Source organism: Panicum virgatum, chromosome 5N, assembly GCF_016808335.1.
Source record: "Panicum virgatum strain AP13 chromosome 5N, P.virgatum_v5, whole genome shotgun sequence".
NCBI lineage: Eukaryota > Viridiplantae > Streptophyta > Magnoliopsida > Poales > Poaceae > Panicum > Panicum virgatum.
The window spans coordinates 43,937,995-43,952,150 of NC_053149.1; the positions used below are offsets into that span (position 1 = coordinate 43,937,995).

Genomic DNA, 14,156 nt, shown 5'->3' on the forward strand with positions numbered 1-14,156 from the left:
ATGCCCAATTACTTAGGTAAACATTTAATACCGGAAGTAACGGTTATGCTCCGGGGCTTGCCTTGCAAGTCAGCGGGGTTAACGAGGTCTTCTGGATCTGGCTCGGCGGCTGCTTCGGCTTGCGGTTCCCCTGCTTGCGGCTCCGGGATCGGCTCAGCAACTAGCTCGTAGACTGCTTCGTTCATGGCGTCTACACGTATGAACAAGAATGTCATGCACTAACTTAAACAGTGCATGGCGGCTAGGATGCAATGCAATGCGATTAAAAGATGACATGACTGGCAATCCTTTAACGAACAACAAAGAAACCAAGCAATAAAGGAAACGGCTTGGCGCTGCTAGGCAAGTTTAATTTCCAACTTAGTTTAGCCTGAAGTGTTTCCTTTCAAGCAAAGCTATTAAACTTACTTAGGACGACTAATCGCACATCTAGAGCACAAGGAAAACATAAACTACGGACTTAAAATTCACTAACCACAAGAATAAAGGATAAACACTGAAGCTAGGAACTAAATAAAGATCAAAACTTAACATGCCACAAGGATCTAGTAGCACAACTTTTCTACCATAAAAAACTACTGATAAGGAGTGCATAAATAAATTACCAACACTTATTGATATAGAAAAGTATTTACTTTAACCCTAGAAAAGAAAATCAAACAACAATAGATCCACAAACATGCACATAGGCCATGCACCTGAAAATTTTTCTGTGGACTACACATACAAAGACTAATCGACTGAATAAATTTCATAATTTTTGGAGCAACGGAACAACCGGTATTAAATAAACTAGCTTAAACACAAACTGAATTTTTAGCAGGGGCAAAATTGACATTTCACATGCATAATTATTTTTATTCTGAAGATCTCAATCTAAGCAACTCAACAAAATTTAGTTTGCATTTTTCGCATTTTTCTTTATTTTTCTACAAATTTTCATAGCTTTCAGCTAAAATAAATAATAATTCCTGAAAACAAATAAAACAAAAAGGGGGGCTGACAGCCAGGCCCCACACGTCAGTGGGAGCCCAGCGCCCTCCCCTGCTTCACACGTGCTCGCAGCCATGGTCGTGGCTGGTGCGGCGGCCAGGCAAGGCGGCGGCGGCGGCATCCTCGCTGGGCCCACGGCCAGGACAAGCAGGCGGCCCGGGGCGCGCGGTGGGGGCGTGGGCCCCCGCATAGGGCAGCCCCGCGGCGTGTGCGTGCGGCGCGCAGAGCTCCCACGGTGGCATGCGGCGGGAGCGGCGGCGCTCGGCGGTGGCGCGACCACGCCGGCCAGCGCAGGCAAGGTGGCGGCGTTGCGGGGCGGGGCAAGCACCAGCGCGGCCGGGCGGTGCCCGCAGGCCAGGTGGCGGCGTTGCGGGGCGGGGCAAGCACCAGCGCGGCCGGGCGGCGCCGGCGCGCGCGGTGGCGCGGCCCTGAGCCGCGCGGGCTCTGCCCGCGGCGTGCGGCGGCGGGAGCAGGGCGGCCGACGGCGGCGCGGCACGTTCCCGACGGCGGCGCGGCACGTTCCCGGCGGCGGCGGAGCGGAAATCGAACGGGGAAGAGGTCGGGGAGGGAGAGGAGGTCGCGGCCGAGCTCACCGTGGGCTCGATTTGGGCGGAGAAGGGCCGGGAGAGGGGGCTCGACAGAGAGGGGCGGAGGTTCGGTGGGCGGCAATGGCGGCCGGGTTCGGCGGGCTCGATTCCGGCCAGGTTTGGGCACGGCCAAGCTCGGGAACGGGTGGAGGAGGCAAAGGGCGAGGCGAAGGAGGCTCTGGCGCGAAGGATCGAGGCGGGGTGGAAAGCTATGGCCGGAGGGCGAGCGACGGCGCGGCTCGGGCTGCTCTGCTCACTCGAGGAAGAAGAAAGGGACCGGGACGAGAAGCCTCCAGGGGACTCGAATGGATAAGCCACACGCACGGAGGGCGAGGATCGCCGGTGCGCGCGACGCGTGGAGTCGCCGGCGATCGGTCGCGGCGAGCACAGTGGAGGTACAGGGAGGAACAGTGAGCTCGTTTGACTGAAATTGATTCGAGTTTGACCATCCAAAACTCAAATTTTCATATAGGAACTTGAAATTTGGTCAAAATAAAAGTTGTAAAGGAACAGAAGATCTACAACTTTCATTTTGGGCAAAAGTTGATTTGGGACTTGGATTAGGGAGAAAAACGAGATCGAACGTAGCTAAGTCGATGTTTACTATGCGAACTCGATTAACGCTAATGGCGTTGATTAGCCTTAGTTAGTGGTTAAGCACGATATTAGTGTTAAAATTAACACCGGGGTGTTACAATACTGACTTTGTTTTTAAGTGTTGAATTTTACAAAAATTTAAAGTGCACATATTCACTCCCCCTCTAGACAACATCCAAATATCCCTTCAATGGCGCGAAATCCCCAGGGGGCGTGCTCTTTTCCCCTCTTTTATCCTTCTCTCCTTCACAATCCATTGCAGCAGCAGCATCGTTTCCGGCGGCGCAATGGGCTCGGAGCAGCAGCGGTGCGTGAGCTCCTAGCTGCGCCGGCGGCGCGCCAGCGGAAGGCTCGGAGCAGCAGCAATCCGCAGCAGCGGTGCGTGAGCTCCTAGCTGCGCCGGCGGCGCGCCAGCGGAAGGCTCGGAGCAGCAGCAATCCGCAGCAGCGGTGCGTGAGCTCCTAGCTGCACCGGCGGCACACCAGCGGAAGGCTCGGAGCAACAGCAATCCGCAGCAGCAGTGCATGAGCTCCTAGCTGCGCCGACGGCAAGCCATCGGAAGGCTCGAAGCACCAGCAATCCGCAGCAGCGGTGTGTGAGCTCCTAGCTGCGCCGGCAGCGCGCCAGCGGAAGGATACAACCACGCGAGCATGGGTTCGAAAAGCTCGGGATGGTGACGGCTGCTGCGACGACAGCGCAGCAGCGACTAAAAGCTAAGTATCCCGATACGCTGATACGTGTACGGGTACGGCGATACAGTGGTACGGCGATTTTCAAAAAATAAGGATACACCGATACTGTAAGTATATATATTTAAAAATGTAAATTGTCAAATAATTGTTGAGAACGAAATAGATAATAAACATTACATTTCCAAAGGTCCGACAGACATACGTAGCAAATGTTCAAGTTCAACCAGAAATAACTAAATGATTAGTTCAACCTGGATGAGCCTACGTTAACGGGCTATCGAAAACTATTTTTTTATTTTTAAATCATAATTTCTCGATACTTCCCAATAATCGTATCGGATAGCACCCATTTTGAAGTTTTGGTGATTCATAATAGCTAGAAAGTCGTCCGCCTGAAGCGCAAAGCTTCACCTGCTTGCCGGGAGCCCAACCTTGGGCGCCCCCAAGATGCACATGCCCCCCCCCCCCCCCCCCCCCCCCGCGCAACCTTTGGCAGCCCTAGCCTAAAGTCAGCGGCCATAGGCCAGCATGAATCACAGTCTCAACATTGGACTCATGCTGATCCGGCAGAATGGTATGTTTTCTGAGCATATTGTTGTGAGAACTTTGCTTGCAGCCTGAATTGCGATGGAGGTACTACAGAAATGATCAGAATGATGTAGTGCTAGAATGATCAGAATGATGTTAACTCGGAATCCTTGCTAGCCTAAATTGCATATGTTAATGCTGAATCCTTGCTATAAATGATAAGAATGTTGTAGTGCTAGAATGATTTGAAAGTCAACTCTGAATCCTTGCTAGATATTGGTGATGAGAATCATATGGCAGGGTATGTACATTTATTTGGAATTCATAATAGTGGATGTTCACCATCCTAGATACATCCTACATAGATCACTAACATGTGTTCAGAAAAATAAACCCGTGATCAGAAAAGGTTCAGTTAAGTTAATTTAAGTTTTAGTTAAGCTCAGTTCAGTTTCAGGTTCAGTTAAGTTTCAGTTTTAGTTCAAGCTTAACTGTCTAGTGAATTGAATGTGTCTGCGTGATCAAGTTTAGTCTAGTGATCATTTTTCTAAACTGAATGTGTTCCGCGTATCCCGTCCGTTTTTTTTATTAGTATTATAAATGGCACTTCCGTTTCATTCGGGTGAGCTAGAAAGTAGTGTTTATTTTTTTTCTTGCGAGTAGTATTCAATGCTGTATAGAGAGAGTATGTTTGGTACATCTCAAGGAAAGAGCGAGAAAGAGTATCCGCTACTCCCTCCATCCTGAAATATAAGACATTCCAACATTCTTAGACAGTCAAAGTTTTTCAGATTTGACCAAATTTATACAATAAAATAATAACATTTGTAATATCAATTATGTACCATTAGATTCTCCATTAAATATATTTTATAATATATATGTTTGGTGCCATAAATTTTTACGATTCTTTAAAATTTTGGTTAAATTTGAAAAACTTTGACTCTCCAAGAATATTGAAATGTCTTGTATTTCAGAACAGAGGGAGTACATACTACCTATACGCTACATACTACCAGTTCCAAAATAAGTGTAGATTTAGAAATTGGGCACAAAAATTAAGAAAGAATAGAGAGTGCACAGAAAGCGAAGAGGGATGGAGAGAGATAGAGATGCTAAAATTACACTTATTTTGAAACAAATTTAAATGCTAAAAACTACACTAATTTTAGAATAGAGCTAGTACATGAACATATATGTGTGTAAAGAACTCCATGTTTACTCTCCATAGTTCTTACAGGAATTTACTTCTAAGCAAGAAGGAAATGATCATACTTCTTTTTCGATAGGAATATGATACTTCTTTTTTAATTATTATGAGTAGCAGTATGATATTTCTTTTAAGTATCATCCTTCTATTTTTTCTATAGGTGTATCATTCTTTTTCAGGGTATCATACAAATTTCTCACATGCAGAAGTAAAGGGGTGTTTAGATCCCAATAACTGAAGTTTAGCCTCATGCTTGGATACAAAATAAAAATATTAAATATAGATTATTATAAAATTAATTGTATAAATGATAGCTACTTCGTGAGCCGAATCCCTTGCCTAATTAGACATGATTAGCCCAGTAAAGACATGTGGTAATCAGGCGTTCATTAAGTTTAATATGTCCACTTCGTAAGTTAACCACAGTTTATGCAAGTAATTTTTATATAATTAGCTCATGTTTAGTCCTAATTAGTATCTAACTTTAATCTCAGGATCCAAACATCCCCTAAGTATATACAAGAAGTGTATCATTACACGCACAAAAAAACATCCAAGATTGTAACTAATACATACAGCAGTCATAGAAGAGGTATGGCTAATGGGATGCAATCATTTTTTTTTGTATAACTAATAACACATCAGTAGTGCCTTTAGAATAGTAGGTTCCTGATGTGCAAACTGCAGAGGCAAACACAGATTTACAGTGGACAAGATGCGTATAACTGTATATTTGGAAAATGGAAAGCTAGTATCTAAGCCATATATTGGCAAATTAAAAATGTGTAAGGGGTGAAGTTCCAACAGGTTATAGAAATTTCCATGACATGCATCTCATCAACACCCTCCTGTATTCCTGTGCCTGTATTTCAGCAAACAGCAGCGTATGCCTCCATGCAGGACAGCGCATGTGCATTCTTCAAGAGCATAAGGTACCATTATTAAGCACAAACTATTAAAGGAAAGTATGTTACAATATTTCTCACCTCACATAATTTCCTATGAAGATCATTCACCACTCGAAAACTCAGCTGCAAACATAGGTAATACATGAAATTCTTGACTATCGAGCAGTTGCAGAAGAACTAATCACTAGCTAACTTGCAGGCATACTTTCCTACAACTTAAAGATGCCCTTTTTAAAATCTATGGATTAAAACCAGGCAATAAGGAAGTCTTTTTTTCCTATTAGTGCTTTAAATTTTTAATAAAAATGTTAGTATCTTATCCAGCAGTATTCGTACTGGAAAATCATGGAAGGATGCTCACAGCCACGTTTATTCTGTTATAAGATTAGCTAACCGTCACTTCTGCCCTCTCCTTTAAGTTTACCCTTTTTCTAACATATGGGATAGCTACAAAACCAGGAAAGTTATGATTTCATAGAAACCAAATTTGAACAATTTCACTGATGCACAAACAAGAAACCTTAATTCCATTGGACAGGAGTACAGGACTGCAGCCTATCTACCTTTTGTCAAGATATACTCTGTTCAGCATAAAATTGAACAATCACCAGCACCTACAAAATACAATATAGGACATCTAATTTACTATTCAGTACCTAATTTGGCACGTCAATCAGTACACACCGTGCAATGAGCATACCGCATATCAGGGGTTTATACATGAAAGAACAAACAATCTAGTTGCATGGTGTTGCTCGCTGTATATGCCAATGGCATGTTTGCACTGATTTGGCTCCTACTATACTCTTTTAATCATTATGCCATCTTAATGAACACGGGTAATCGCTAGATATAAACTTGACTGAGCAGTACTTTCACCATAGCACCCATGTATTGCAGCGTAACACTCAGTGCTTTTTTTGGCAGAATCATTTAGATAAATATTTGGAGATTATTCCACTACCACAGGAAATAAATAATTAAATGATATCCAAAAGTAGCTAGGATTAAATCAGATATTGCTATCAGAACAGAACATTCCATCAGAGTAAATGAATCAAATAGACAAACCTTGAATCGACAGAATGGTATTTCCAGCTGACAAAGTGCCAAAACAGCTCCTAGGTTGACTGGACTCCTAGTCCTAGGCATCAAAACAGATCTTGGGCAATTATGGCCGATTAAAGAACAATCACCTCTAAGCGAGTAATTTTGCTAGTTCATCCACTCTTAAGGTACCCTGTGGAACCACATCAGATAGAAACTCTTGCGCATGGTAATTTGTCTGTGTCAATCCTCCATTGGCATACTCTCCCTTTTCAACATGACTGCTGGATACTTTATTTCCTACAAGATGCTTTTTAACTCTTACATACTTCTCTTGCCCATTTCTCCTGGCACCATACTTTGTTTGAGTATGCTCGAAAACCGGTCCTCGTGGAGCTGCCTTTGTGAATGCAACAGACTTTTGATACACCAGATCAGGATCAACAAACTCATTTTCACTCAGAACAAGTGCCCTGCCGCTGTCAAGAGCCTGTTTCAAAAGAAGCAACATTTCGTCCATGTAGGAAGGCACTTTACAACTACTGTTCTGCACATCTCTGCCTTTTATATCTTTGATGTCTTTCCCCATAGTCTCCAATTTGTCATCCATGCCTGTTGTACAAGGGTGTGGTTCCAGAACACCAGATGAATGTTCAGGGATTGTGGAATGATTGAGAGATTTCTCAACCAAACCTCTATTTCCACTCTTTTCTGATGGGATACTTTGGCAATGTAATGCTGACTTCACAGATGGATCTGCAAAATCACTTACTGGGCTTAATGCTTGTGAATGTTCTAATGCAGTGTGTGGCGAGGGTTCAGTTCCAGACATACCTATAGAATGAAACAATCCAGCGACTTCTGTTGCAGAACTCAGCACCGTATCACCAGCAGGCTTAGGTTTCATGGAATCTTTTGATTTGTCTTCACGTTCACCCAAATTGCAGTCCTGGAGATTTAGATTTGTTACATCACTGGCCAACTCAATCTGGGTCAGAATAGTTCCTGAATGTCCAACCTTATCATTCAAATCTTTGCCACTAAAATGTTCTTGCACTTTTGTCACTTCAAAATTATTTTCTCCTAACGGAGGAAGATATGATTTCCAATCACTTCCTCTCCACATCAGTATATGCTCAAACTCAAAAGACAGTAAGACACAGGGAACTAGATCCTGCACAGGTAGAGTTCATCAACTTTTGAATAAAACAATCCATAATTAAACGTTATTCTTTGATATTTATCAAACCTTCAGTTTAGCTCCAATTTTTCTGCAATCACTTTTGTTAAGACCTGAGCAATCAACGCGGACAAGATCACATGCTTCAAATGCTTCTCTAACTTGCTTCACAAGGTTAACATAAACACCATTTTTCCCTATACAAAATTGGGCGAATTAATGAGTGTTGAAAGAGTGAGGAAATGTAAGTTACTAAATAATGCTATGTTATTCGTGGATATAGATGTGCTATACTGTCCCTATACGGATGTGCTATGTTGTCTGCGGATCCAATAGGCTGAGACAAAAGAACTTTAGAGAACTTGGAACAGTACAGCTATGAACCTACCAGATCCTTTGACTGATAGTTTCAAAAATACAACTTAACTAAATTCTAGAATTTGAAGCCCCAGAGAGAATTGGACAGCACTATTCTTGCTTTTTGCCATATGATTAGCAGTAGTTACTTTATAAACCTTTCTTGGCCATGAGTGTTACATGATTAAGTTATTGCTAAGAGACGTTATAAATGAGCAATGCTCTAAAGCCTAACCAGTATGATCTCACGATTATAAAGACATTAACTCAGTATTTGGTTGAGAATTTCGAATTATGACAAAAATGTCCAACAACTTATAGTTTAGCATACTAATCGAAAAGTTCAAATTTTATGACAAGCATCAGCTTCGGCTAGCTTAGCGTTCCCTTTTTTTTATACTCCCTTGTTTTCAAGATGTCGTTTTCCAAAGAGCACAAAAGCATCCTTGTTCCATGCACTGTTGTTAAAATGGCAACCAAAAATAAACAGGGGAGCATGAAATCTGCTGCATATTCAAAATCAAAACAGTTCAAAGCAACCATTACATGGAAAAAGAGCAGCCTTACCAAGTCTGCAAACTGGTGGTAATTGATGTCCTCTTTTGCGCATTTCTGTGGCCTCATCTGGAGTTAGGCCATCTGGTACCTTCTTAACAAGACGAGGGTACACTGGTGCAACAGGTTTCCACAGCATAAGAGGAAAACTTGGCCGAGTCCTGTAATTGTAGTTTCGACCACGAAAAAGAAATATGACACCCCCTTGACGGTGTATTACTTTTCCTCCAACCTTTTCCTGTTGAAGCATAAATAACATTACCGAAATAGGTAACAAATGTGCAACTGCAGAAAGGACTTCAATAATTAGTATATAGGTAACTAGGATGACTTCTAAAATTATGACAGACAACTTCTAAAATTATGATAACTAGATGATGTACTAGTTCATTAGTTCACTAAGATGCTTAATTATCTTACGTTCATTAGTTCATCTATCTTAACAAGAGATAACATGATTAGAAAAAAAATGGCAGGGTGTTTCTTTTTGTGTTCTTTAACAACAGCTAGAAAATGCTGATCATCTGTTATTCCAATGTCCTGTGCCTAAAGCTGTCTGGGGTGTCGTGGCAACGTGTTTTGGGTCATCTACAATTCCTAATAGTTAGGCTCAATATTGGCTCTGGATCAAACAGGTCCTACCTGGTGGTGAACACATGTTCACGCCACGATTGGCTGCTATCTGTTGGGGCATATGGAAAGCAAGAAATAGAGTGTTTTTTGAACATAAGATGATTATTAAGCATTCTGAGATAATATGGTCTGCATGTGCCATTTTGCATTATTTGGCAGGACTGTACCCTGATTCAATGAAGGACATTACTGTTGCTGGTGTGGACTCGATGATGAAGGTTGCTTTGGAGATCCTGGGAAGGCAAGGGAGGTGTTATCCGGCTGGTGCTCTCAAGGCAACTCCAGATGATGAACCAGAGTCTTCAAGGCTCAAGAGACAGTCGAGGATCCAGAAGATGAGATCTAAAAAGGGTGGCTGTCGAGGAAGTGACCTCCTGGGATCGCGGATTGGGTACATTGCAGCTTGTTTAGCTTCCTAGTTTATGTTTGTCAGTCTTGTTTCCAAATAAAAAATCTAAAATTGGTGAGAATGCTCTTATAGTTACTAAAACAGTGCTAAAAGGCTTAACCTTTAGTCGTTTCGGTGTTATTGAAGTGTAATAGAACCTTTTGATGCTAGTTTCCTAACCTTAGATTTTTTTTTGGTTGCAATTAAATCGATTCTACCAGATATTTTTTATGATAATGTGACAATTGCACTAAGAGTGGCATGGCCAGCATTGGATATATTGCTAGATTTATGGAAACAAGCTGCACCACAGGCAACTGAACTATAAAGAAGGGGGAAATGAGCTATATACCTCTAGCTGCTGGCAGACATTATCCATATCAACTGTACAGACACCTTTGCACTTTATCTTGCAAACTCTCTTCCTTTTCCAATGTGAATGAATGTTCTCCAACATATTGTGTGTCAAACCATCCCTACCTGCAGGATCAGAAAGACTAGAAATTACAGCTGGCAAAACTCCGAGTGTGACATACCAATGCTTCATAGTCAATACGCAGCATGCCAACATGTAACAAGAATTCACAACCTAATCCTACGACGCTGTACCAACAATTCAGAAACTAGTGTTACGGCACGGTCGAATCCAGAGCAAGGGAGGGAACCCACCAACATTGAGCTGCCGTTTGGTCTTGAGGCTCCCTTTGACTAGTTCGGCGACCTCTTCCTTGGTGAGGGGCTCCCCGAGCACCTCCTCCCTGGAGGACGCCTGGTACCTCGGCTCCATCCCGGCGAGGAACGGCCCCGGCGACTGAACGGGCTTCAACCCCTTCTTGCCTGCCGGTGGCAGCACGAACGAGTCGAACTCTGGGAGCTCCTTGCGGCTCTTGGGCAGCGGCTTCCTCCCCGTCCACGGGCGCGGCGTGGCCTCGGGCCCGAACGGCAGGAAGGGAGCCTCGCGGAGGGCGACGGGGCGCGCGCGTGGGGCCTCGGTGTAGCTGTACTGGAACTCGAATGGCGCGCCATCGAGGCGGTAGGCGAGGCCACGGTCGGTGACGCGGACTCCGGCGGCGGGCTCGCCGGTGTCCGGGATGGGGATCTTCTTGGCACGACTCCGCACGGCTGCAGAGAAGGCCGGATGCGAAGGGACGGAGTGCCGGCGGCGCTTGGGTTCAGCGGGAGGTTGCCTGTGGTGGGAGAGGTCGAGGCGGACGGAGGCAGGCAGCCGTGGATGGGATTGCTGGGCCGGAGCGAGGAGGGAGCGACAGGCCAAGGGTGCAGTCGCCATGGACAGGCCGTGCGAGGGAACGGCAGACACCGTAAGAGACTAGAAATGGTCTGCGGCCAGTGGACGGGCCATAGAATTAGGATTAAAAGTTAGGATTAAAAGTTTGGGAGTATGTATTTTGCAAATTTAAAAGGCTGTATAACAGAGAAAAGGAGGTGATTGGAAGTAATTGCATGTAAAACTAAGAGTTCGTATGCCTAGTAATATTAAGCGAAATTGAACTCCCATCGTCAGCCACTCAATGTAATTTACTAATCATCATATTACGAAGAATGGTATTTTTTCTAGATGTGTAGTTCATCTGCCAATGTAAGCTGCAGTAATCCATTTCAATAAGCAAATGGTATGCATGAGAATACATGGGAATTAGAAGAAAACAATACACAGCTGACAGTTGTTTAAAGAAGCTTATTGATTTAGTTATTACAAAAGAACACTTAGTACCATATGGATAATGCTCACGAGTGTGGACGGCAACCCCTTCCTTGCCTATATGCAGGCACTTGCCTGTGTCTTCCTTGTTGGCATCCATGGAGAATTTGCCTACTACCATGATATTATGTACCTAAGAGTGTTAACTTGCTATGTCTTGTTTTGACCACAAGTATAACTAATTTTTTTTGGTTTGGGGTGGTTCTGAAATAATTTGACATTGTGTAAATTGCAAATCATCTATTGTAGTAAATATAGTTTTCATGAGGGTATAGTCAAAGACTAATGGAAAATTGGAATTCAAGGAAAGTGTGTTAAAGAAAATGTGAGTCAGGTACTTTTACCTATTTCGTTGAACATCTAATATGCATGAAGGTACTCATAACAAAAAGAAAAACTGAAATCGATTGAGTACGCAGATTACGTGCCTGAGGTCAGGTGGTACAGCGAGCAAAGGCTGGGGCACCAGGCAATAAAGCTACACCCATGTAGCAGCAATTATTCTTATGGTCTCTGGTAATAGCATTATTATTCAAACAGAAATATATCAACTTCTTATCTTTCAAAGAAACAGGGAAGAACAAGATGAATCAACAGCGTCTGCTAATTCGTTGGGAATCGATTCATAGTGTCCCAAGGGAAAGAAGTGCTTCATACTCATATGGCCTAGCCAATCGATCGAGGGGTCTTGACATCCCCTCCGTTGGCTCCAAAATTGGTCGTCCGAGCAACTCCCAAGCTCAAAATCACCTGCAATCGGCAATTTGAGCGAAAAGCACTGTGATTGATTAACTTCAAACGCTGAAAATCTAAACTATTTTGCAATGAACATGTCTGATAAATTGGTGCATGGACATGGATAAAGCAGGTCGGAGGATTTTGTGGGGTTCTTACCTATTTCACTTTTGGATTTCGGAGAACAGCGAGCACAGGCTGGGGCACCAGCACAGCTTGCTCTCGTCACCGCTGCCGCATCTGCGTGTCGTGGTGGTCGAGGCGCTTCATCGCCGGCTGGCCGCGCGTCGGCATGCTCCTTGCCGCTGCCCCACCTACGCGGCGCTATTGCGAGCCCCTCCATTGCGGCCGGCCGGCATAAGCGCCACGACCTCGTCGGTGGACACTGTCCATGGCCCGTACGGCGCTACTGCGGGGGACGCGCTCCACCGCCAGCCGCTTGTCGCGCCCGACAGCGCACCGTGACTGCAGATGGAGGTGTGTCTATAAGGATGGCACTCTGCTGGAGCTCTGTGTACAATCTGTTGGCAAACATGGGATGTGCATTTCGTCGAACAGGTAGCGAGCACTGGCCATGGCAAAAGTTAGGAGCAGAGGAGGGACGTCCTTCTTGTAGAGGTAGCTGCAGCCGTGATCCAAAGAAGAGGATGCTCAGGCGTGCGGGCATGCTGCTTTCCTTTGGCCGGCGGCAGGAGGGCTAGGCCACGCGGCGCGAGCTGGCGCTGCGCTGCGCCCCCAGAGAGGGCCGCCGGCTCGATGTGGTTGGCCAGCAACCTGCTGGACTCGGCAGTTCCTCCATGGCGGCCCCTTCTCTTCCATTCTCCTCGTCCACGGCCCGGTGGCCATCTCAGCGTGGCGCGCGTGGCGGCCCGGCGGGAGGCGCGGCGGCCTGGCGTGGTTGCCCAGCGGGCAGATCGGCGTGGCGGGATGTCTTCCGCTGTGGCTCCTCCCTTTCCTTGTCCTCCTCTGTAGCGGCTCGGCGTGGCGGGGACGACGACGGAGGCCGCGGCGGCGGCCGCTCTCACAGCCGGGGCCTGGCCAGCCGAGCTCACCCGAGACTGCGCTGGTCGTGGTCAGCGAGCGAATCGCGGGTGGCGGATGTGGATCTGGCGGCCCACGCAGGGGTCTGCCCCGTCGACGTCGGCGTGGGGGTGGCGGCGGCGATGTCGAGGAGAAGAAAGGGGAAGAGGAAGAGGAAAGGGATTGCGGGTCGATTTCAACAAAGATCGAGGGCTTTTTTGCAAAATATTTGGTATTTGCCTGATCTGGACCGTGCGACCGCCCGATCCGACGGCCGAGAAAAGCGGGCGACGTGGCCACGCTCGCCGCGCACCTTTTGTTGCGTGACTCAACAAAGATCGAGGGCTTTTTTGCAAAATATTTGGTATTTGCCTGATCTGGACCGTGCGACCGCCCGATCCGACGGCCGAGAAAAGCGGGCGACGTGGCCACGCTCGCCGCGCACCTTTTGTTGCGTGACTCGTACTAAGAAGATAGGCCACCGAAACACTAAAAAAAAGTCCGCGGAAGGTATGTGCAAATGACTAGGTGACAGCCCGTGCGATCTAACGGCCATGCACAATTTAAACAAAACAATGTTCATTATAAAAGAAGTAAAATGCACCAGCAATTTCTAAATTTATTAGGGTGTATCACTTAGATCCATCAACTTTGAAAATATATTTCTGAATCCACAAACTTACAAAGGTGTGTCACTTAAATTCGTCAACCTTTTTTTAATATAAAGATCCGTCAATTTCAAAAGTACATTTATGGATTCACAAATTTTTTAAATTGTTCACCACAAGTCGTTTGTATCCACATCTTATACACGTAATGATGACATAGCACGTTGGTTGTACGTTCTCGGTACAACCAATATAGATTATGATAAGATTTTTTGTTTATACTTTTCTCCTCCAACATATGATGAGTGCAGTTCAGGTGGAATTGAATGAAAAACCCTACGCACATATCTGAATTTCCCGAATCCCATAATCTTAGCACTGACAGCCGAAAATACGAC

At 45.2% G+C, this 14,156-nt stretch overlaps 1 protein-coding gene across 7 annotated transcripts; it reads right to left on the minus strand.

Moving 5' to 3' along the window:
* Positions 1 to 5,202: 5,202 nt before the first annotated feature.
* LOC120673446 (CRS2-associated factor 1, chloroplastic-like) lies at positions 5,203 to 13,295 on the minus strand. Of its 7 annotated transcripts, XM_039954280.1 has the most exons (9): positions 12,290 to 13,281; positions 10,345 to 12,145; positions 10,028 to 10,155; positions 8,667 to 8,892; positions 7,812 to 7,939; positions 7,581 to 7,736; positions 7,397 to 7,511; positions 6,587 to 7,318; positions 5,203 to 5,638 (listed from the first exon to the last, which is right to left on the minus strand). In XM_039954280.1, exons 2-8 carry the CDS (start codon positions 10,961 to 10,963, stop codon positions 6,714 to 6,716), a joined length of 1,977 nt encoding a protein of 658 aa, XP_039810214.1. In that variant the 5' UTR covers positions 10,964 to 12,145; positions 12,290 to 13,281; the 3' UTR covers positions 5,203 to 5,638; positions 6,587 to 6,713. The 7 variants fall into 7 exon arrangements, with proteins under 7 accessions (XP_039810214.1, XP_039810210.1, XP_039810208.1 ...); XM_039954276.1 differs by adding an exon at positions 6,079 to 6,129 and having other exon boundaries at positions 5,203 to 5,524; positions 6,587 to 7,736; positions 12,290 to 13,295; XM_039954274.1 differs by having other exon boundaries at positions 5,203 to 5,524; positions 5,594 to 5,638; positions 6,587 to 7,736; positions 12,290 to 13,294.
* Positions 13,296 to 14,156: the final 861 nt, after the last annotated feature.

Bases quoted from the DNA above. Each gene is read 5' to 3' on its own strand.
- LOC120673446 (XM_039954275.1), bottom strand. From the start codon at position 10,963: ATGGCGACTGCACCCTTGGCCTGTCGCTCCCTCCTCGCTCCGGCCCAG. The intron at 8,893-10,027 runs GTATATAGCTCA...ATGCTTCAACAG, and splicing joins ATGTCTGCCAGCAGCTAGAG to GAAAAGGTTGGAGGAAAAGT. The intron at 7,940-8,666 runs GTAAGGCTGCTC...AATTTTGTATAG, and splicing joins ACCACCAGTTTGCAGACTTG to GGAAAAATGGTGTTTATGTT.